Source organism: Oryza sativa, chromosome 2, assembly GCF_034140825.1.
Source record: "Oryza sativa Japonica Group chromosome 2, ASM3414082v1".
In the NCBI taxonomy this organism is placed as follows: Eukaryota; Viridiplantae; Streptophyta; class Magnoliopsida; order Poales; family Poaceae; genus Oryza; species Oryza sativa.
In genome coordinates this window covers 15611438-15636025 of record NC_089036.1, presented here as the reverse complement: position 1 = coordinate 15636025, position 24588 = coordinate 15611438, and the positions used below count along the sequence as shown (strand labels likewise).

General features: G+C 43.7%; 1 protein-coding gene across 2 annotated transcripts; it reads left to right on the top strand.

The window, feature by feature from the left end:
* The first annotated feature begins 5554 nt into the window (after positions 1-5554).
* LOC4329282 (uncharacterized) lies at positions 5555-24311 on the top strand. 2 transcript variants are annotated; one of them, XM_015767753.3, is made up of 17 exons: positions 5555-5786; positions 6795-6845; positions 7295-7363; positions 9553-9664; positions 10660-10705; positions 17841-17912; positions 18477-18539; positions 18624-18778; positions 18877-18941; positions 19966-20116; positions 20339-20444; positions 20543-20678; positions 21459-21523; positions 22542-22727; positions 22836-22908; positions 23536-23620; positions 23939-24311. In XM_015767753.3, exons 1-16 carry the CDS (start codon positions 5606-5608, stop codon positions 23601-23603), a joined length of 1599 nt encoding a protein of 532 aa, XP_015623239.1. In that variant the 5' UTR covers positions 5555-5605; the 3' UTR covers positions 23604-23620; positions 23939-24311. The 2 variants fall into 2 exon arrangements, with proteins under 2 accessions (XP_015623239.1, XP_015623238.1); XM_015767752.3 differs by having other exon boundaries at positions 7277-7363.
* The last annotated feature ends 277 nt before the right edge of the window (positions 24312-24588 follow it).

Below are 24588 nucleotides of genomic sequence, written 5' to 3'. Positions count from 1 at the left end.
GCCCCCCGCACAGTACAAAATCGCCCTAGCGGAGGGTGGCAAGGGGGCCGCCTGCAAATTTCGTTGACGGCCGTCGCCCGAGAGCGAACGACCGTCTGCCACGTCACTTTCGCCGCCCTCTGGGAGGGTGATTTTTAAAAATCGCCCTCCCAGAGGGCGGTAGGCGACCACTTCTGTCAATTTTCAAAATGAAAAATTATTTTTTAAAACTTTTAATAAAAAAAATTAAAAATAAAAAAAATTCGTCGGACGACGACTCGCCACCGCCTAGCCGCTCGCGGGATCTGCGTCCAGGGGAGACCTACATCACCATACGCATCATCAAGGGCAAGGACGCCGACGCCGACGATCCCGCGGCTCCTCTTCTCCTCCCGCGAGCGCCGACGAAAAGCATCGACGACGATTTTGTGGGTGATGATGGAGGCGACGTCGACGATTGGCGGCAGCCGGCGATTAATTGCTTATGGGTACGTATGCAAGTGTTTCCATATTTTCTTTTTCCCTAGGTGTTAGTTACAGGCCGGTGCGTTGTAACTTTTTTTTTAATTCAGTTTACTGAGAGGATTTGAATCCAGTAAGTTGTTCGGTTTTTTCTAATGATTGGTTTTGTTGAGAAATTAGTTTTTTAGGCATATATAAAGGTAGAGTCTAATACGAGCTCTTTGTAGCACTAGATACTATCATGCTACAATAATAGAGACAACAAAACCTCTTAACCATTAATGCACTAAATAATTTTTATTATCCTTCTTTCCTTTAATCCACCCTTATGAAACAAAATTTCCGTTAATAAACGTTTAGACATTTTGCTTTCCTTTTCCCTCTCTCTCTTCCACATCACCAAATTTATTTGCAGGGCAATAGAAAGCGTCCGTTATTAGACACCATGCGCGCACATGCTCTTAGAATAGTCCAAAATGAGATGATTAATTACCAACTATACTGACTCTTCTCTATATTCTTGCAGGGCATTATTATATCCGGGATATGCGTGATCATATTCATATTTTTATATGGGTATAAAACCTACTTAAGCCGGATTATGTAGCCCTGACTACTATGTGAGAATTACACTAAGATGCTCCAGTCATCTACCAGTTCGAGGAAGATATAAGCAATATTTTCCTTTTTCTTTGTTTAGTTTAATGTTTCAGCAGTAGCTAGCCCGGCCAGCCACTCTACTAGAAAACTAATCTTCACAGGCAGCCAAAACTAATCTTCGCAGGCGGGAGGGAGATCCGCCTGCATCACAACGACAGTCGGGGCAACGGCCCACCTGTGAAAATGCAAAAAAAAAAAAAACGAACAAAAAAAATCGCTGCACGCGGCTCGCCGCCACCGCCCTCCCCCGGCCGGATCTGAGAGGGGAGGGGAACCGCCGCAGTCGTCGTCGTCACCGCCACCGCCCTCCCCCGGCCGGATCTAAGAGGGGAGAGGAGCCGCCGCCGCTCCATGCCGTCGTCGCCCCGTGCCTTCGTCGCCGCCGCCGCCCCCGCTGGCCTCCCCCCTCCCTCCTCCGGCCAGATCTGCGAGGGAGGGAGGAAGGGGAGACGCCGCCGGCCACCCCGTGCCGTCGTCGCCGCCGTCGCCCCCACTGGCCTCCCCCTCCCTCCTCCGGCCAGATCTGAGAGGGAGGGGGGAGGGGAGCCGCCCGGACCACGCTGCGGCCGCTCCACGCCGTTGCTGCCGCCACCAGCCTCCCCTCTCCCTCCTCCGGCCAGATCTGAGAGGGAGGGGGGAGGGGAGCCGCCGCCGTTGCCCCCGCTGGCCTCCCCCTCCCTCCTTCGGCCAGATCTGAGAGGGAGGGGGGAGGGGAGCCGCCCGGACCACGCTGCGGCCGCTCCACGCCGTTGCTGCCGCCACCAGCCTCCCCCCTCCCTCCTCCGGCTAGATCTGGGAGGGAGGGGGGAGCCGCTGCCGCCTCCCGGACTTCGGCCGCGCCTCCTCGCCACTGCCGCCCTCCACCGTCACCGCCCGCCGCCGCCGCCGGGAGCCGCCGCTAGGGAGAGTAGAAGTGAGGGGAGGGGAGAGGAGGAGAGGGGAGGGGAGGGGAGGGGAGAGGCCGGTGAGGAAGAGAGGAGAGGTGTGGAGCGAGGGGAGGACTGAGAGGTGTAAGGACTTAGAAAAAAATTAGGGCCCGCAAGCCTATTTATATTCAAGTTTATTTTCGCATTCGCCGCTTAAATGGTCCGCCTGGGCATTAAATTTCACCCCGATTTATATTTTTGTAGGCGGTCATTTGACTCTAAGGGTCATATCCGCCTGTGAAAATAAAACCCTCACGTTGGGAAAAATAGTTTTTCTAGTAGTGAGCTAGAGTTGTGCAGGCTTGTTTCAGTTACAGAAACCGATTAATCTTGCTCATATTGTGGACGGACACGACCTCCCATCAAAGATAACAGACTTTCTACATAATTACTATATTTAGATTAGATAATGAGCAGAAACTCAACTAGCGTGACAACCAGAAATCCAGCCGTCCAGAAACGCAAAATCTACATCGAGAGCGATCTCGATTTAGTCATAACGAGCGACGCTATCAGCCATTGTCCATATATGTGTCTTGAAGAATATTACTTTACTATAGTACTAATTGATCAAGCAAATAGAAAAAATATTCCTACTATCTATGCTTCAAATGCAATTTTCTCTTAAACTACTCATCCGATCTACGATCCGATTACACCGTTGTGTTCGTAACAATTAAATCTTTACAACAAGATCTCACATGATTATATTTTGATAAAAAATCACAAACTATTTTTATAATATATCTAAATTACTTTTAGTGAAAGATTTCACTAAGTTACTTCTTCGACATATAAAAGTAAATTCAATAAAGTTTTAAAGTAATTAATATATATTATAGAAGTTACTTTCTTTTTGTTATAAGTTACTTCTAGAGTATATGTAAATTATTTTTAGGCTTTATTGAATTACTTTTATATGTCTAATAAGTAACTTAGTGAAATCTAAAAGTAATTTAGATATGTTATAAAAGTAATTTATATTTTTTTCATTAAAGTATAATCATGTGAGATCTTGTTATAAAGATTTAATTGTTACGAACACAACGGTGTAATCGGATCGTAGATCGGATGAGTAGTTTAAGAGAAAATCGTATTTGAAGTATAGATGAATAGTGTCTATCATAGATGGAGTGGTAGCTGGTTATCACGTCCGAAAAATACATCAGTGCTGGTCAGTAAAATTCTAATTTGCCTGATGTGGTTCCTTAAGGAACTTCGGAAACCAAAACATCCAATGCTATCTAGGCCATGTTTAGTTTCAAAGTTTTTCTTCAAACTTCCAACTTTTCCATTACATCAAAACTTTTCTACACACATAAACTTCCAACTTTTCCATCACATCGTTCCAATTTCAACCAAACTTCCAATTTTTTGCGTGAACTAAACACAGCCCTAGTCAAATAGCCTTCCCAATATGCTCCCTCTGTTTTAACATTATACTCAGAAACAACATAAACACTCCAGATCAACTCAGCAAGAGTAAAAAATGACCATGCATTAGAGCATCTCCAAGAGCCTAGCCAAATGGTTCTCCAAGCCAAAATTTGGCTAACTTAGACAAAAATTCTACTCCAACAGACTAGTCAAATGCTTCTCCAAGACATCCAGCTGGCTAAAGTCCCCACCAGACTAGCCAAAGTTAGCCAGCCGATATGGCTTGCCATCGGTGTGGGTCCTACACCCTTTCTCCTCTCTCTCCCTTTTTCCCCATCCCTACCTGCCGCGCCATCCACCCAGTGCCGCCGTCGTCGTTCTCCTGGCGCCATGGCGTTGGACGGGGACGGAATCGGTGGCCTGGAGCAGCACGTCGGGGCGATTGGGCGCGGCGGTGAAGCTAATCGAATGTGAGGGAGGAAGGGGAGGGCATGGAAGCGGCGGATTGGTGGTTGGCATCGTGGGTGGAGGAAAGGAAGCCAGGATGCACACAGGAGGAGGAGAAGGGGAAGAGGAAGAGGAAGTGAGGCTGACACGTGGGTTCTATTTGTCATAGACTTATAATAGGGGTGGTAGATGGAGAGGCGGTTGGAGCAAGTAGCTAGTTTGACTAGCCAAATCAGATAGAGAGTTAGCTATATGAATATTTGGAAAGGCTGTTGAAGATGCTCTTATATGTGCACCAAAGCAACCAGAGCCGGTTAAGAAGACTTCTGCAAGATCAAAATTCTATGCATTCCAGGAGACAGAATTGTTTCAGAAATATTCATCTATCTAGCAAACAAAGTTCCTCTCCTCTCCCTGTGGTTACATCACAAGATAACCCCCAATATGTGGAAAAGTATTTTTCTCAGAAATAACCATATGTACTATATATGACTAGCTATTTTTTTTTTTGCCTTGGTCCTTTGTACATGCCTAATAGGCGTTCGTTTTTTTCCTTCTTTACAAGAGGAGGCATCCTATTGTGCATGGCATTCAATGTTTTTTTTTTCATCTGAGCTAATTGTTATGAATTCTTATGGAGCAAGTACTGAAACTTTACAAATTCGCCATATAAAGACAATCGGATGCAAGGTTTCTAAGTTCTAACTGACTTTGTCTTTGCAATGTGTGCAAGAAATATTCTACACTGTACCGTCTAATTAAGGACCGATCTTACTCTTTACAAGTTCATACTGTCTTATAAAATCCATATTATCTTCTGATCATGAACTTGGAATATATCTAAATTTACTGTGTCAAGATGTATGAGCATTACCATGCAAGCATTGATTTCCTCATATTGCATCTGCATTGCATGATTACTAGTCAACATAAATACCACGTTCAACCCTGACCAGACACCGAAAGGCCAAACCCAGAAGCCCAGTTATTACTCGGTTAGGCCGATCCGCCTTGCGGGCCGAGGCACGGGAGCACGCCAAAGGCCTCAACGTTTCGCTTATATGTGAAACTGCATATTTGCAAACGAAAAAGAATTTGTAAATAAAATTTTTATATACGTGTTCTTAGAACTTCGATGAAAAACCCCAAATCAACTCCAAATTTAATGTTGAAAATTCAAATTTTGGCTGATAAGCAGGGCCTGTTTAGTTGGAAAATTTTTTTGCCCCTGCATGTCACATTAGATATACGGACACATATTTAAAATATTACAGATTCCGCCAGAAAGCTACGAGACGAATTTATTAAGTCTAATTAATCCGTCATTAGCAAATATTTACTATAGCACCATATTATCAAATCATAGCGCAATTAGGCTTAAAAGATTCGTCTCACGATTTTCTAACGAACTATGTAATTGTTTTTTCTATATTTAATACTTAATGTGTCAAAAAATTCGATATAACAATCTGTAAAAATTTTGTTTGGGAAAAGATCGGGGCCGCAAGTCGCCAAAGCAGCACCATCTCGTGTATTGCCCTCTCCACCGTTCTCGGCCTGCCGCCGTAGCCCCCCACTCCTCCCCATTTCCCCAGGCCAAAATCCCCCTACGAAAAATAACTGAAAAACCCTAAAACAGCGAAAAGAGCGGAAATTTTCCGCTAAGCCAAGAAAAACCCCAAGTGGGCACAAAGGCGAAGGGCAGAAACAACCCAACCCCCACCGCTTCCTCCTCCTCCTCGTGCTCGCGGGAGATGGAGCACGACGCCGACCCTGCGCCCGCGCCGGCGCCGGCGATCACCTCCCTCCAACCCGCCGACGACGACTGGGCGGCCCGCGACGACCTCGAGGAGGCTCCAGCGAAGCCCCATCCGCATTCCGCGGCTCGCGATGACGACGACGCCCGAGAGGCGCCCCGAGCCCGTGCGGCCCAAGGTACCATGCCTCTCCGTCTCGATTCCTCTTCTGCTCCGTTTGCCCCCTCGCGTGCCTGCTGGATCCTTCCGTTCGATCGGAGCTCGCCTGGTGCGGATCGCATCTGTGTCTAATTATGCGGTAGCCTACTAGGCTGTGCCTAATTATGCTGTAATGTGTGGGTTCGGACTTCGGAGGGTGTTTCTTCCATTGTTTGGGCTGCTGCCGCTGCGGTTCGGGTGGGGAGGTGAAATGGTGTATTTCATGGGTTCTGATGATCTGGGTAGAGTTGGGTAGTTTTGTAATCGATGTCGTTTTATTTGTACTTCTATTATTTCATTAGTTAAGGTAAGAAATATGATCAGACTAGGTCTTAATGCGTCAAGCGTAGCCCTTCTGTTTCAGTAATATGTGGGTATGGACTTCCTACCGTCATTGTAATTTTGAACAGTTATGTTGCCAAACCCATGTTACTCCCAAAACTATGAATAAAGCACATTTGAAATTATTCTTCAACTAAAATTTGTAGCACAAGAGAATGTGAAAGTTATGTTATGCTTGATAGAAATTTCTATTTAGTCTTATGGGCCATCACGTGAATGCTGCTAATGATGTCAGATGCTGGTGGTAATGTAAACAAGTAATCAGATGGTGTGTGGTCCCTTTTTCTACTTTGGAGCCATTCTCATTTTGGTTGTTACGATCTTACATTGATTCCTCTGTTTATAGTTTATAATCAGGTAACCCATGTAGGCTTTGAATGCTCTTTTTAATCAATAATTTGTTTGCCCACCTTATGTAGTTGGCTTTGAATGCTCTTTTTAATCAATAATTTGTTTGTCCCACCTTATGTAGTTATGCAATCGCGAGTTACCTACCTATTACTTATTCATAGTCTTCTAATGTTAGCTTTTTTTAGACAATGAGTCTTCTAATGTTAGCTACATTATACTCCTTATTCATAGTCTTCTAATGTTAGCTTTTTTTTAGACAATGAGTCTTCTAATGTTAGCTACATTATACTCTCAGATGTCAATGGAATCAAGTCAAGTCTTCAGTCACTGGAATTGCAGTCAGTAGGTATGTGTGAAAGGCGGAAATCTTTCTTTCTTTTGAACTATACATCGTGGTTATGATCATTCAGAAGAATCAGAATTGTTCGAGAATTTCATCCCTTCACTAATTTGCGCTCTTGAGAAAATCCGTAATTCATGTTCATGTGGTGTCTGAAGTTTCTCTATCAGATTGCTTTTTTTTTTTTTGGAAACCCATTCAAAAATTTGTAAGTCATCTTTATGTGGTGTCTGAAGTTTCTCTATTAAATTGCTTTTATTTGGAACCCGTCCGGATGGTGTTCTTATTCCTTATGCTAATCTATGTTATGCAAGAACTTAAAATTGAAAAAGCAATGATATCTACATTTTGTTTTCGTGGAGCTTTCTGAAATCCTGTATAATTGCAATTTAATGACAATGTGTTGGATCTTAAGGCCCTTTCTCACCTTGTTTTAGATTTGCCACATGATGCAGTTCAAACAGAAGCAAAGGAGGAACAGAATAGAAAACGGCATTTGAATGTTGTTTTTATTGGCCATGTTGGTGAGTGCTCCTGTAAATTTTTGCATCCTTTTGTCTAGTTTAATACATAGGTCCACTGTGACTTGAATGTCCATTGCAGAATGAAAAGTGTTCTGGAGTCTTCTTACAATTTACATCCTTGATTTGGTATTGTGGTAGAATGTTGGTCTTATCAATCTTACCAGCAATTATTTGCTTTTGTGACGTAATTTTGTAGGACAAAAGCCATAGAGCAAAAATGGTGTGCTTTGCCTTCTGATAGTAGTGTATTTTTGTAGTATTAGAAAATTGCATTTTTCAGTTCTTGCTTAACATAGATTAACATTAAGGACTGATTGAATGGGGCTAATTGGTGTGTTAGGGGAGTACTTGCCTAACTGTTTTGCAGTAATCTTTTTGGTACTAGACCAAGTTATCCTGAGTCCTTTTCTTTTTGAAGAAACAAACTATGCTGACTTGCTGAATAAACCCATTAGGCGCACTGTGCGCTTGTTGTAGAATATATTGGGCCTGTTCACTTTGATGCCAAAAAAACCTTACCAAATTTTGGCAATGTATAGTTGCCAAAATTTTGGCAGGATTTCTTATATAGTTACCAAAATTTGGCAGCAAACTAAATGTAGCCACTTTTTTGGTAATTTTACCAAAATTTGGTAAGGTTTTTTTTGGCATCAAAGTGAACAGGCCCATTGTACCATTGTGCCCTTGCTGTAGTATGATGCTGCCTATTTGCTCTGTTCCTAAGTAGCTACAGTTTTCGTACATTTGGTCAATTTTACATTGACCATTAATTATTAAATTCTCCATAGGCATGTTTTTTATTTTTATTTGTAATATAAGGGTCTAGACGGCGCTTACATATTCGTGCATGTTTGATCTGGTCTTCCTCATTTTCTGATCTTAATTTTCCTTTATAGACTTAGTTATACTGTTGCATCATTTATTCAATTGTTGATGGTCATTTTATTTAGTCAAATGTTACCACTAATCATTAACCCACGAATTTGCAGTGGTTACTTTACATAATGATATATGCACGTCTATCAAAATTATAATTTGTTAAATTAAAGATCTCTAGGGTTGATACATGCATAGGATATGACCATCATTAAGAGTACCTGGTTATATTTGAGGGTCATGTTCTTTTGTCATCTTACTGTCAAATCACAAAAATAAATACATCTTTCACTGAGGGTGCTTTTAGAAGTTAATTACTCATAGTTTAAATAACATAAAAACAAATAGCATCTATCCCTCAGATACATTGCATTGTCTCTACTGTTTGATTAATTTTTCTTTATCCTTTGCATACACCAGAGTAGCAGATTATTCAGAGAAAGAAACTGTGCTGAATGGTATAATGTTAAACTTTATTTAAAACATGATTTCATAAATAACTTTAAGAAACAGATAACTAATAATGGTCAATTTTATATTTGTGTTGGATGTAAAACTGGACTAGAAGGTCTATGTTATAGATAGCAAAACAACAACATAAAAACCAGTTTGCCACTAGATGGGCTAGTAATCAAGTGGTGAGAGCCAAGGAGATTACTTGTGCCCAACCTGGTCAATCCCAATTGTTAACACAACACACATTTATATTTGTGACGTGTATAGGTGCATGTGCAGAAGAATATATGTGTCTGAAACCTAGATGAATAAATGGAGAGAGGCCACTTGTAGAACTTGTCTAAATGTTGAGGTTTAAGATCTGGTGGCTGAACACCGTTATAACTGGTGCGAGATTGTCATCCATTGCTACCAGAATTTTTTATTAGCAGCTTGCTTCTGGATTTTCTTTCATCATTAGCCAATGAGACGCAATTACGGGTATGTTATTAAAGATAAAATTACATTACACAGTAGAAGAGTCCTTACTTTTTGTTTACTTCTCATGTTACAATACCTTTTTAGTGGAAATTACAATAGCTTATCCTTCACAATTAAACATATATGTCTAGACAAATGATCATAGCCATTAATTATAGCTTGGTATGACCAGATGGATGACTAGATTTATTTACTTCTTTACCAAAACACAGGAATTTCCAGGTAGTATGTAATTAGTATATTTAGATAGATTTGATGTACATATGCTACAAGCATATGCTTATGTCTTATTGTCGCATAAGATGTTATGGCAATCTGATATTTTGCTAAAAGCTTCTATGACCTCACCTATTTCTATTGGTTATTCATGGTTCCAGATGCTGGTAAGTCCACAGCTGGAGGCCAGATATTGTTCTTAAGTGGGCAAGTGGATGACAGGACAATCCAGAAGTATGAAAAAGAAGCAAAGGACAAAAGTCGAGAGAGCTGGTAATTAGTTCCCTCGTTTAATGCCTCATAGAATCTTGTTTTGTAAGTTAGATCCATATTTAAATCAAATAAAGAAGAAAATAGTTAACATATTTCTGTAGTAGAGACTATTTGTATGCCACTTGACCAAATATGTTCCTGCTGCTCAGAAACTTTAGTGAAACCAAAGTGAGTCCATTAAAAATAACCTTTAGAGCAATCTCCCCAGCCGTGTACAGGAGGTCTTGGTGAATTTATCCCTTTCTATTTTCCATCCCTTCTTTCATCCACAAATTCTTTCTGTATAAGGTCCATATGCACATTGACTTTGCTCTAGATAAATGGGCAGGCTAAAGCTTTGTTGTAACTGACATGTTTAATTTGTTCTATGTTCTGCATAGATTTGAATTTGCAATTTCCTCTTTGGTTTGCATTTTGGTTGATGCTTTTCACTCAGCTTAAAGGTTCTAAAATGTGGTAGGGTATGGGGTTTTCTGTGGTTAACCCATCTTTGTAGTGCTTATATGGCATAATTGGCAGCTTATGTGGTTAAAGAGTTACCCCCTCTGGTCACAAAAACTTCTTGTTTTAGGCATTGACATGGTCTTTGAAAGGAAACATTGACTACTTATCCCTCTGTCCCAAAATATAAACATTTCTTGTCCAGATCCATAGCCAGAAATTTCTATATTTTGGGACGGAGGGAGTATATTACAATATTTATAAAAAACTCAACAATATTTTAACCTCATGAGAACATTTTCCATAACAAACTTACACATGACTTTATACAATTCACCGAAATATGTAAAAAGATATACATGTTTAAAGTTTGACTTTGGACATGTCCAAAATGACATGTTTATTATTGTTATTGTTATCACATGTTGATTACACCTTTTAGACCTTTCTAACGCTTATACGGCACAAATGATTTTGATTACATTTTTGGGCATGAAAGTGATACTTTTATCACATGTTGGTGAGATTCTCATTCATATACATGAATACCACAGGTACATGGCATACATTATGGATACAAATGAGGAAGAACGGGCAAAGGTATCATCCTTGGGAATATGCTCTAGCCATCCTTATGTTTTTCATTTATGGCAAAAATATGTTGCTTCCTACATTAGGCTTTGTACGCTTGGAACTCGGGTGAAAATTCTTAGTAAGGATTATTCTGCAAACCGTCTAATTAGTGGCAGGAATGGGATGGATATTGTATCCACTATCCAGACTAGAGATGTTCAACATATATGCTAATAAAATATTCAAGATGTCTAATCCAACTTTAGTGGTGGAATCCATGTCCATCCATATCCATGACATAAACAATCTACAGTCAATTGAATATCAATTTGTAGTTAATGACATAGAGCTTCTTGACTCGTTCCCAATAGAAAAGTGGAGCCTCAGTGCTGCATTACATAATTTGGAGCTGATGGGCAGCACAGGAGTTCACTGTTTTCATTGATAACTTCTGTCAACGATGTAACCATGCTGCTGGCATGAACCCTTTCTTTAACTGCTGTTGTAACAAGTCCACAGCAACAGGATGTACCTATAGGGAAATGTGTTAGAATTTCAATGGTTACTCTCATTGATAAGAGGATGGCACTCAAGATGGGACAATTTTTCTAGTTTTCTTCCATTCACAAACTCAAAGCCATACCAACCCGAGGGAGGTTGGATACATATATATAGCCATAGCTGGCTGCAAGCCTATTGCTGCACCCTCCTAGTCTAAAGTTCGAAATTTGAATGGGATGCTGTCCTAGAGAGCATCCAAACTGAATAAAACATAAAGGAGGCATAAAGGAGATGCTAACTGCTGCTGTCCTACTAACCGCAGCTGTCCTAGCAACTGAAAATATGCTAAAGGAGTAGATGCTGTCCTGAAAAAGGTGAAACTACCCAAAAGCAAAAAAAAGAACCACGACCAAGGACCACAAAGACTTATCCATCATTCTCCCCCTAAGTCTTGTGCGTCGTCTTGTGGGGAAGTTGGGCCATCCCGATCCTGGAGCAGAGCTCGAGGAACTTGATTCTCCCGAGAGGCTTGGTGAGCAAGTCCGCAAGCTGGTTCTTGGTGTTGATGTAGCTCGCCTTGATGCTCCCTTCTTCCAAGTAGCTTCGGATGAAGTGGTACCTCACCCGGATGTGCTTGCTTCGTTCGTGGAAAACGGGGTTCTTTGCCAGGGCTAGGGCGGACTTGCTATCCACCCTGAGCTCCACCGCTCCAGTCTCTGCCGAGGAGATCACTAAGCAGTCGAGCAAGCCAGAGCACCTGGGTCAAAGCGGCGGAGGCTGCCATGTACTCGGCCTCGCAGCTAGATAGGGCCACCACCTGCTGCTTGACCGACTGTCAGCTAACGAGGCAGTCGCTGAGGAAGAAGAGAATCCCACTCGTGCTCTTGCTGGCGTCGATGTCGCCGGCGTGGTCGCTGTCGCTGTACCCGACGAAGTGTGCCTTGATAGGACACCTCGGGTAGTAGAGACCGTGGTCGAGAGTCCCCGCAACGTAGCGGATGATCCTCCTCACAGCCTGCTGGTGCTCCGTCGTCGGTCGCTGCATGAACCGACTGATGTAGCCAACGGAGAAGGCCAAGTCCGGCCGTGTGTGGGTGAGGTAGCGAAGGCTCCCCACAAGACTGTGTGGCATCCACCTCCTCCGTCGGACTGTCGCGGCTCAGCTTCAGTCTCCTCCATCGGAGTGAGAGCTGGATTGCAATCGGTGAGCCCAACCAGCTCAACGACGCGCTTGGCGTAGGCGGTCTGTCGAAGCGTGATCCCGGAGTCGTCCTGGTGCACCTCGATCCCCAGGTAGAAGGAGAGGGGCCCCAGATCACTCATCTGGAAGGTGGCCTTCATCTCCTCCTTGAACGCCGCCACCTCTGCATCCTTGGTGCCGGTGATCATCAAGTCGTCGACATAGACACCCACCAGCAAGGCATTTCTTCCATTGCCCCGCTGGTAGATGGCCGCCTCGTGCGGGCTTTGCTCAAAGCCCATCCCCTTGAGCGTGGAATCCAACTTGACAAGGGACCACCTATACATTTGTCGACAAATTTTCTCCTAAAAATTTGATAGATGTAATTACAGTACAATCGTAGTGTAATTACGCTGTAACTTGTATGTAATTACACTGTAACTTCATGTAACTACAGTGTAACTTGAATGTAAGTTTCACGTAATTTTAAATCATTAGATCTATTATAAAGATTTGTTTTGGTGAGGAAGAAAAAAATCACAGTACACACATATGTGAAAAAAATTGTTCCCACAACCTTCATTTTACCAAAATAACATGTTATGGAGAGATTTTTGAAAGTTACATACAAGTTATATTATAGTTACAGTGTAATTACATTCAAGTTACAGTGTAATTACACTACGGTTGTACTGTAATTACATCTGTCAAATTTTTGGGGGAAAATTTGTCGACAAATATATAGCAAAATTGCTTGACAATCCACGCTCTCGGTGCCTGCCGCAAGCCGTAGAGGGCCTTGTGCAGGCGTAGCACCTTGTCCTCCTTGCCGGGGATCGTAAAGTCCGGCGGCTGGTGCACATAGACCTCTTTCAAGTCGCCGTTCAGAAGCGCCGACTTGACGTCCATGTGATGGACGCACTAGCCTTCCTGAGCAGCCAGCGCAAGGAGTCGCACGGACTCCATCCGTGCCACGGGAGCGAAGGCATCGTCGAAGTCGATCCCCTCCTGCTGCACAAAACCATGAGCCACCAAGCGAGCCTTGTGCTTGACGATGGCTCCGGCTTCATCCCTCTTCAGCTTGAACACCTACTTAAGGGTGATCGCGCGGTGACCACGAGGGAGGTCAGCAAGCTCCCAGGTGTGGTTCTCCTCAACCGCGTCCATCTCCGACTGCATTGTGGCATGCCATGCCTCGTGTCCCTCGGCCTCTGCGAAAGACCGAGGCTCATCGTCGTCGCACGCAAGGTGCAACTGCACCTCTAGGTCGCGAGGCACCAGTCTCGGCACTGGCTGGTCGCCGAGAAGGTCCTCTATCGTACGGTACTGTAGCAGCTCGCCGTCGTGGTACGCGTCGATGCGCTCTTCGTCGTGGGAGAGCGGAGTAGCGAACTCCACCGGGCTGTGCTCAACACGAGCTGGCGTCGGGGTGGACGTGCCCGGAGGAGTGGCTGTTGGTGCTGGAGTGCGTGGGGTCGCCGACTGTGGTGGTGTCGGCGAAGAGCTCGTCGTAGTTGAAGTCGTTGCTCGAGGGTGTGTCGCTGCCGGAGTCAGTGGAGGCTCGGGGGCTGGGGTAGACATGCTCGGTGAAGAAGAGCTGCCTACTCCCCCAGCTCCCTCGAAGTGGACATACTCGACAGTGAAGTCGTCGTACGTCAGAGTCGAAGCATCGTCCGCTTTGTCCCATGCCCACCCTCGCCCTTCGTCGAACACTAGTCGCGCGCCGTGCGCACACGCTTTCTCCGGGTCGAGAATGCGGTAGGTCTTCGAGCCCTCCGCGTAGCCGATGAAAACCCCTGGGGTGCTCCTGTCGTTGAGCTTGCCGATGTGGCCAAGCTCCTTGGCGAACGCGAGGCAGCCGAAGACCCGCAGGTGGGAGACCGCCGGCTTGCGCCCATGCCAAGCCTCGTACAGTGTCCTGCCGTCGAGTGCCTTGCTAGGCGAACGGTTGAGGATGTAGACGGCCGTCACCACTGCCTCTCCCCAGAAGATGGCCGGCATCCCCCTTTGCTTGAGGAGAGCCCGAGCCATCCCCACAACCGTCTGGTTGCGCCGCTCGATGACGCCGTTCTGCCGCGGGCTGTACGGCGCGGTGTAGTGGCGCTGAATGCCCTCATCAGCACAGTACGACGCGAATTCAGCTGCCGTGAATTCGCCGCCGTTGTCGGTGCGCAGCACGCGCAGCTTGCGGCCGCACTCGGCCTCCGCAGCAGCCTGCGCGCGCCTGATGGCGTCCGCAGCCTCTCCCTTGCTGCCGAGGACCATCGCCCACATGTAGCGGGAGAGGTCGTCGACGAGCAGCAGGAAGTAACGTCGTCCTCCTGGTGTGGCCGGTGTCACTGGACCACACAAGTCCCCGTGCACGGGCTTGAGCCGCTCCTTGGCTCGGAAGCTCGTCTGCTGTGGAAAGGGGAGCCGCCTCTGCTTCGTTACCACGCAGACATCGCAGAGCTGCTCCACGTGGTCAAGGCACGGCAGGCCTCGCACCATCTCCTTGGCACTGAGCCACTTCAGGGCCTCAAAGTGGAGGTGCCCGAAGCGCTCGTGCCACTGCCACGCCTCGTCGTCCCGATGAGCGGCGAGGCAAACTGGTTGTGCGACCTGCGCGCTGAGGATGTAGAGTTGATTAGTGCCTCTGTTTACCTTGGCAAGAAGGCGATGACGGCGATCCCAAATCCTCATGACTCCGTGCTCGACCAGCACGCGTGAGCCGTTCTCATCTAGCTGTCCTACGCTGATGATAGAGTTCCTCAACGCGGGGATGTAGTGAACTCCGGTGAGCAGCCTGTGCTCACCGGACTTGGCGGTGAAGGTGACGGAGCCACCGCTCTTGATCTCCACGCCGGAGGCGTCCCCAAACTTGACGGAGCCTCGGACGCTGGAGTCAAACTCGATGAAGAACTCCCGTCGGCCGGTCATGTGATGGGAGGCGCCGGTGTCTGAGGTACCACCCATCAGCCTTGTCGTTGCTGGAGCCGTTGCAGAGGGAGACGAGTACCTTCAGCTAATCAAGGTGGAGGAAAGCCGTTGCGGCCGGTGCCGCCGGAGGTAGCTCGATGCTTGCGTGTGCCAAGAGCAGAGCCGGCTCTTCCTCCTCCACCTATGCGATGTGGGTCTGGCCGCGTCGTGGCTGTCGACAGTCTTTGGCCCAATGGCCAAGCTTGCCACAGTTGCGGTAGGCGTCGTCTCGTGCTGGCTTGTGGTTGCCGGCGGCGCCGCCCTGGGCGCCTCTGCGGGCGCCACCCTCGGCACGTATTTGCGCCCACCGCAGCTGGACACCTCCGCATGCCATGCGCTACTTGCGACCGCCCGTCGGGGAGGAGGAGGACTCCCCCTTCCTCCCATCACCTTGGCTGGCCTCCCACTGCTCCCGAGTGAGATGGAGCTTCCCGCCAATGGTGATAGGCCCCGAGAGAGGCTGTGGCTCATGGCCGTCGATGACCTTGAGGCGACCTATCGCCTCCTTGATCGACATCGTGGAGAGATCCAGCAGAGACTCGATCGAGCGAGCGATCTGCCCATACTTCTCTGGGACGCAGCGGAACAGCTTCTCGACGGCTCTCTCCTCATCATAGGTTGTCGCCGTACTGCACCATCTTCTGCAAAAGAGTGTTGCGACGGAGGGCAAAGTCATCAACATCCTCACCTGGCTTGAAAGCCAGGTTCTCCCACTCCTTGCGGAGTGCCTGCAGTGTGGACTTGCCAGGCCTCCTTGGCAGTCCGCTTTTGGGAAAGCGAGAACTGCATCTCGGGCGGGACTGCAGCGATGGGGGCATCCAGCGCCCGTCGATTCTCGTCGTAGTCGACGTCGCCGTACCGGACTGCCTCCCACATGTGCCGCACCTGGAGCCTCACCCTCATCACCGCGGCCCACTCGATATAGTTGGTTTTGGTGAGGGTAGGCCACCAACCGCCGGGACCAAAGTCCCTGACCACCGTCTGGACGCCGTGGTGGCCATGGCGCCGGTCAGGGGAGGGAGAGCCGCGCTGCCTGCGAGGGCCACGCTCTCTGTCGAACCAGCCACCTCCACTCGGAGCGCCGCCGCCGCGCGCGCGCTCCGGGCTGCCGCCGGCACACCCGTGCCCGTCTGGGTTCCCATCGGCGGGCGCGCGGTCCCTTGGGCCGCCGCCGCCGTGGGGGTGGGCAGCACGCTCTGCCCGCTCCCGCGCCCTCCCTCTTGCTAGCTCCTCAAGCTCCCTGTCGGCGGTGATGTCGCCGATGGAGCCGTTGATGTTGCTGCGCAAGGTCTCAACCTCTACCTCCGCCGCACGTGCCGCATCTTCCGCCGCCTCTGCTTCCGCCTCTGCCCTGGCTGCTGCCAACTCCACTGCCGCCAGTCTGGCCGCCCTCGCTGCTGCTGCAGCGGTCTGAGCCGTTGCTCGCCTGTGCTCTTCTGCTGCGGCGAGCTTGGCGTCCTGCTTACGCCGAGTGCTCGAGGCGACCGAACGCCGAGACCGAACATCGGACATGGCGCGCCTCCGGGGGGCTGCTGCGTGGAGAGGGGGAAGGGAAAGGGGAAGGAAGAGCAGCCGGTGCTGCTGCTGCTGCTGGCTGAGAGCTCAACCGAGCTTGGGAAGGGGTGGAACAGTAGATGTTTAGCCTACAGGAAAGTGTGGCTCTGATACCAGATGTTAGAATTTCAATGGTTACTCTCATTGATAAGAGGATGGCACTCAAGATGGGGCAATTTTTCTAGTTTTCTTCCATTCGCAAACTCAAAGCCATACCAACCCGAGGGAGGTTGGATACATATATATAGCCATAGCTGGCTGCAAGCCTATTGCTGCACCCTCCTAGTCTAAAATTCAAAATTTGAATGGGATGCTGTCCTAGAGGGCATCCAAACTTAATAAAGCATAAAGGAGATATAAAGGAGATGCTAACTGCTGCTGTCCTACTAACTGCAGCTGTCCTAGCAACTGAAAATATGCTTAAGGAGTGATGCTGTCCTGAAAAAGGTGAAACTACCCAAAAGCAAAATAAAGAACCATGACCAAGGACCACAAAGACTTATCCATCAAAATGGAACCTAAGGTTTGTTCTAGTTCCAGTACTGATGATCCTTGATGGCCACTCCCACATCCTGTTTCGACAGTGATGAGCATGTGATATCTTGAGATTACTTGTGTGGTCATCTCTCTACTGCCTTCAAGAGTTTGCTGCCATCTGCTTGCTTATATTCTGATGGTTGGGTTTGGATTATTGGGTAACATCATTGCACCTGTTTTTCTTGGATCATTGGATAGACCAGTAATATGAACCATGCAAATCAATGGTCATGGCCTGCCTGTTACATAACTAAAATCCAAACATTTCCGAATCCAACAAAGTTTAAATGGTGTCTATGGATACTCCAGCTCCAATCCTGCTTCTAGGTCATCATACTTCTAATTCATGAAATTTGATTTTTGTCGTGGCTTGAATAATTCTGTCAAATATCACTTATTGTACTTACAATGTGTTATTTTGAATCTATTCAGGGGAAGACAGTTGAAGTTGGGAGAGCACACTTTGAGACAGAAACTACAAGATTTACCATTTTAGATGCACCGGTAAATTTTTTTTTTGCCTCATATACTGTACTTATTTACATATACCATAGTAATGCAAGGTCATAGTTTTATATTTCAATATTTTGAAACAGATTTTGTGTTGCTTTATGGAGCAACTGTTGTGATTCTATCATATTTTAAGATAGTTTCATACATTTAAATAACTTGAACGTAAAACTTAGATAAGCAGAAGACTTAAACATAAAATGGTGATGTATTTCCTTTCCCCCTTTTGAAATAATTGGAATCGTTCATGTGGAAGCAACAACTGCCTTGGTACCTTACGTCCGTCTCAAACTGGTCTTAGGATTGATTTATAGGGATTGTATGTGTTTGTTGCTCTGTTTGTTTGACTGAAACTATGTCTTCATTCATGCTTGTACAGCTCATTTTTGAGTGTCACCTTTGTGTAGCAAAGTAGCAACAATTCAGGGTGTTTTTGCTAACCAAGTCATTACACCTTATTACAAGACATGCTACTTTCTGATGATTATTTGATCCATTTTATAATGGTTTCTGTGTTCTTTTATATAATGTTGTATTCAATATATTTCTGACATACAGGGCCACAAAAGTTATGTTCCAAACATGATAAGCGGTGCATCTCAAGCAGACATTGGTGTTCTTGTAAGCAGTGGCGCAATCTTTCGAAATCATATTTACCGTCTTTTCTGCTGGGATATAATATGAATGTATCATTGTTTCCCTCAGGTGATATCTGCTCGGAAAGGTGAATTTGAAACTGGGTATGAAAGAGGCGGGCAGACTCGCGAACATGTGCTTCTGGCAAAAACTTTGGGTGTTTCTAAGTTGGTTGTGGTCATAAATAAGATGGATGAATCTACTGTTGGCTGGTCGAAAGAACGGTATATACATTGATAACAAATCCACTGAGAAGAATTTGTTCCTCTTAAATAAGCATGTTGGGTAAAGAAAAATCATTATTTCACTTATGTGGTTTCAGATATGATGAAATAGAAGGAAAAATGGTTCCTTTTCTTAAATCATCAGGGTACAATGTTAAGAAAGGTATATAATTATGAATGGGATCATCTTTCACTCTTTTCTCTATGCGTTAATTTTAGGTTGGAGATATCTCTTCACAAAATCTGTTCATTTTTCTCAATTTAATTTGAAATTTCTATTCTATTATGAAAGAAGTTAGTGGTGGTCATGAGTCTACCATCCACGGTCCGCGCTGCACCTATGCTTTATTAATCCAAGAATCTTCTCTGAAAAGTTATGTCTTTGCGCATGTCATTTGTAATAGAATTATTTAGTGATTGATGTTCAAATGAAAAATATATACATTTTCCAAGTTTAGAATCTATGGAACACATTGTAGACATTGAAGCGCATGGGTATTTGGCTAGTTTTGTAGAAATCAAAAGATCAAATAGGATGGGGTATTAGACAGTTCTGTTGTGGTTTGCTTCATTGCTTGTTAAATCTTTGATGCCTTAGCTTATCACAAAGTTGAAGCTTCACATCTTCTTTTTCTAAGCATGGTAAGACATCTTTCATCTACATGGTTATTTCCTTCTAAGACAGGAATATTATTCTTTATTGTTGCCTATTATGCCATCTGCAAAAAGTTTAGTAAGTAACATTCCATAGTTTTCCTTCCCATTATTTGGTGACTTCCTGGTTTAGATTGTTTAGCTTTGTGATTGTTCCTAATTTAGCCCTAATTATACTAAAAATGCTGGGAGTTTATTCACGAAGCACTATTTTTGGATACATTTGGAGTATATGATATGCTTTTTATGATGTTTCCTGTGTCCTGCAAATGTTACATATAATAATCAAAAGAAACTCATATGTTTTCTTTGTCCAAACAAAATAAGCTTTTTGGTATTCGTGTGGTTACTAGTTAGAGATTGGCTTTTGGGTGTTGACATAGCGTCATATATTATATCCAGCACTTGTTGAATGGAGCCCTTGCTCAACTGAGTGTGGTAATAACAATGATGTGATGATCTGTGGTTATGATAATGATGGAATTATCCACAATACATTACTTTTACCTTGCTTTTTCTGGCATTCTTTTCAGATGTCCACTTCTTGCCAATCTCTGGTCTTTTGGGGACTAATATGAAGACAAGAATGGATAAAAGCAATTGTAGCTGGTGGAGTGGTCCATGTCTTTTCGAAGTTCTAGATTGCATTCAAGTCCCTTTACGAGATCCAAAAGGTCCAGTAAGGTTAGACGACCAGGTTTCTTAGCTTGTCAAGTACAATTTAAATGGACTAAGAAAACCCCTGTTCATGTCAGGTGGTACTTACCGAACCTTGGTTTCATAAGATGAAATGGCATTTCTTTAGGAGAAAAACTTTTATTTCCTTTCTGTTCAGATTGCATTTTCTTACTTGAATAATTATGATGGATAGTTTAACTAATAACAGTAAGGCACATATATATGCAGGATGCCAATCATTGATAAATACAAAGACATGGGCACAGTGGTCATGGGAAAAATTGAATCAGGAACTATCTCGGAGGGTGATAACATGTTGGTTATGCCAAACAAGGTAACATCTTTTATTGTTGATGTTTTCAAGTAGCAAGTGCATCAGCTTTTGCTGGAATTATAAATCTGATCTTGGTGCACATTCTATTTTGCTCACAGGCCAACGTGAAAGTCATTAGTGTACACTGTGATGAAGATAGAGTGAGAAGTGCTGCACCTGGTGAGAATGTCCGAGTCAAACTGTCAGGAATTGAAGAGGATGACATCACTGCTGGTTTTGTGCTATCAAGCATTAGTAAGTGTCTTTTCCAAGTAGTCGGGAGCAGCAAGATAATTACTTTGTTGGTGCTGCTTTCTTTAGTACTCTCCTTGATAAGTGGTACTGATTCTGGCTGAACTTTGTGCATTCTGAACACTTGATTATATATTGCTCTAGTTAAAAGTGATGCATTTAGGTTCTAGGATATATCACTATTTTTGCAAGTTGAAAGGGATCCTGTCTATCCGTGCTCCATTTGTCTTTGAATTCTTTTGTTTGTTTGATACTTTGATGATGCCTTTTTGTTTGTTTCCTGAAGCAGAAAAGTAGAGGAAATTCTTCATTCATTTTACCATTTATTTTATTCTTACTAAGTTTTTACCATGGAAGATTACATTATTTATAAAAAATTGCATTTTCTTACATGGTGATATAGCAGTTTTTATTCACCCAAATGTACGTAGAAGGGTTTAATTAACCAATGTGCAGACGAGATGTGCCTCTGGAGAATTTTAAACTTGTGTCTGGACCAGATTTTTTTTTCTGGTTGGATCTGCTCAAACCTGGCTAAATTTAGTGGTTTACTATCCCACCGAAGTGCCTTTTTTGAGCCTAGCTCAGAAAAAAAAAAGAGCTGGTTTGCAAACAGTCCCTGGGTGGATTATTTTCTGCACATGTTTACTGTTGAGCTTTCTGAAATAATTAGCTATTCATGAACTGGTGACTATGGTCTAGGTGTTTGTTTACCTTGGACATTTTTCAAGCACTGGAAGTTGTTTTTCAGTATACTGATTCTTGGCAACGTTGTTCTTGCAGAAAATCCTGTTAGTGCTATATCTGAATTTCGTGCTCAACTACAGATATTGGAGTTGCTTGACAATGTAAGTAACACTTACAGACGATAGCATAGGATATTTCATGCTTGACTATTCTCACTTGACATTTGTTAGTTCTCTGTGTTCAATACCTTGGTTTGAATGCTGGTTCCTGCAAGGCCTACTATGATTTGCCAGGAGTGCCTTGCTTAGTTTGCAATCTTCTCTTAGATAGAATCACAGCTGATTTTCTTTGTCCTGCATAGTTTATTTACGAAAACATATGTTTGGAAAAGGAAAGTATAAAATACTAGAACTGGTGATCTGGTCTTTCGAGCATGAATTTGGGAATGTGTTGGACATGGATATAGATATTTTTGTTTTGGATGTTGACAATTTGTAAAAAAATAAAATAAAAACTGTACTTTTATGGAATGGCATTTTTTGGCTTATAGTTTTAAGTGAAAAATAAAACATGAGAATTTAAAATATTTCTTACTTCATAGCCCTGTTATAAGTTAAGACATCTTTTTAGACTGTTAGTTCATCCTATTTTATCAACTGATAGGGCTCAATATGATTATACATGATTTCCTTTTTCCGAAACCAATAGTTTTACAAATTTTCCTGCATTATGTGTATGTTCTATACTGTATATTCCACAGTGGATTCAAGTTTACAAATTTTAGTATATTGATCAATATACATTGGAGTAAGCCACAATTATTTGGTCAATGCATCAGGTTAACTGACTGATATTATTTGGTAAATAAACTCCAGTTTATGTCTCCTATTTGGTTAATTTTGTTTTGGGAGCTCAGAAACCAAAATTATTTAGATTGAAATTATTGTCACATGGATATTAGTAATTCAATAATCACTCCCGTTCGGAACGGTTTATACCAGATGAAGTTTCTTTGATATTTGAACATCTAGATAGCATTAATATAATTACTACAAAAAATATTGCAAGGGTCTTATGAGCCTTCTTGTTCTTTTTAAATTCCAAATCCAGGGTGTCTTAACTCTGGACTGACTTCTTGTGTATTCGAATTTCTTATGAATGTGATGTTTGATGTACTAGGCAATTTTTACTGCTGGTTACAAGGCAGTGCTGCATATCCACTCTGTAGTTGAGGAATGTGAGATTGTTGAACTCATAGAAGAAATTGATTTGAAGAGGAGGAAAGAAGGTGACATAAAAAAAAAGAAGTCAAAGAGGAAACCTCTTTTTGTGAAGAATGGAGCTGTCGTCGTTTGCCGTGTTCAGGTTATCCTTGAAACTTCCTCAGTGAACTGCTCAGATACCATATGGATCCATCGCTCTGGCATTAAAGTCTGAGGGCTACATTTTCTAATCACCTCTGTTTTATATTAGGTCAATAATTTGATTTGTATCGAGAACTTCTCTGAGTTTCCTCAGCTTGGAAGATTTACGCTCCGGACTGAAGGCAAGGATATACATCCTTTTCTGAAATCAATGTTTGGCTCTGTTTAAATCATGCAACACTGATGTACCAAAGATGTTTTTATTTTTACCTGTAGCACCAAGTCTTCTTTTCTAAATGTGACATTAAAATTATATAACATAGGAATTACGTCTAATCGGACACAGATAAGTCATGATTTTGAGTGTGTTTGCCTATCGAAATTATTATAAGAAGGATTGTGATGATATACTCTTTCTGCTGTTATTATTTTTCCTAAGGTATCTAATGCTCATTTAAATGAACCTATTTAATATCATTCACTAATTCTATATAATCAGAATCTCTGTTAGTTTATTTCTCGCAAATTCAATAATATATTACTTTAAGGTAATGCAAGTGCAGTTGGCTGCAAAATTTAACCATAGCTAGTCAGGCAAAATGGGCAAGCACCAAGCAGTCATCAAATACTCTGTTTCCTTCTCTTTGGCTGCTTTTCACCCTATTGAAAGTTGTACTTAGGTTTTCTATGCATGTTTTTTCACCAAGTCCAAGTAATCCGACCATAAAGTATGTTGTTGTTTCTCTCCGTCTTAGTAAGTTCAATATATTCCGACTCCATGAAGCACGTTTTATCTTAAATTGTTGCAGGTAAGACAGTTGCTGTAGGAAAAGTTGTTGCTGTTCCACCTGCTGGGAGCTCAACATTTAATGTTTAGACCTTCCAGAGCTTGAGGTGAGTAAATGAAAACATTTTGCTGAGTTCTGTTGTGGGTTGTAATTTGGAGTTCAATCATCATAAGAAGATTGCACCAGTGGTACCTGTACAACCCAATTCTAGATTGCAAATACACTTTTAGAGCTGTGCACTGAGTATAGCTTACAATGAAAATCACAAATTTGAACACAACAGATTCAAGGTTCTCTAGGTGGTCTAATTTTAACACAACAGATTCAAGGTGCTCTTGGTGGTCTGTAAGTACATATGGCTAAAATGTAGTGTCTGCCGTTTTTTCATTATCTTGTATTTACACTGCGACGTTTGTCTTTTCAGGACAAATAGAAGGTTCCTTGGTGAGCTTTCTTTCTGTGGGGTTAATGAGCTTTGTTATGGAGCCATGTTCTTGCAATCCCAGCTTTGAGAAGTGTTAACCATCCATTGGGCGTAGTGGCCAAGCTGGATAACATATTTTTATAGCCGTGCTAAAATGTTTGTGGATGTCAAACTCCGTCGATCTGCCATTGCAACTGATGCTAACATAATATTTCAAGACTAATTCATTACCATTTTATACGAATTTTGGTTAGTTCTTTCTGAAGATGAGTGTATATAACCTGCTGGACTCACTTGTTTTGAACTCTGTTTAGTCCCTCACAGATAAGACTAAATATAAATTTTGGTGGTGCTAAGTGATTCTTTAAATGCATCTCTCGAGTAATGCAGTCAGCCTCTGTATAACATTTGAACGTTTATCTCCCTCAGCCTCAGGTAAAACTGTTGACTAGTCCGGATAAGTTGGAGCTTTTGCACAAAAGAGGGAATTGGAGCAAGAACTGAGTTGGAGCGTTGATTACTGATTTCGTGGCGTTCGTGGGGTTTCCTCAATTCAGCATCTGATCCCATTTCCATTTCTCTACTACTTACAAATTTCATAGTGGTGGTGGCGAGTCTACAAATTTCATAGTGGTGGTGGCGACTCCCGG

Excerpts from the sequence above, each read along its gene's own strand:
- LOC4329282 (XM_015767752.3), top strand. The coding sequence starts at position 5,606 with ATGGAGCACGACGCCGACCCTGCGCCCGCGCCGGCGCCGGCGATCACC. Across the intron at positions 10,706-17,840 it reads ATGAGGAAGAACGGGCAAAG|GGGAAGACAGTTGAAGTTGG; the intron begins GTATCATCCTTG and ends GAATCTATTCAG. Across the intron at positions 18,942-19,965 it reads AGGGTACAATGTTAAGAAAG|ATGTCCACTTCTTGCCAATC; the intron begins GTATATAATTAT and ends CATTCTTTTCAG.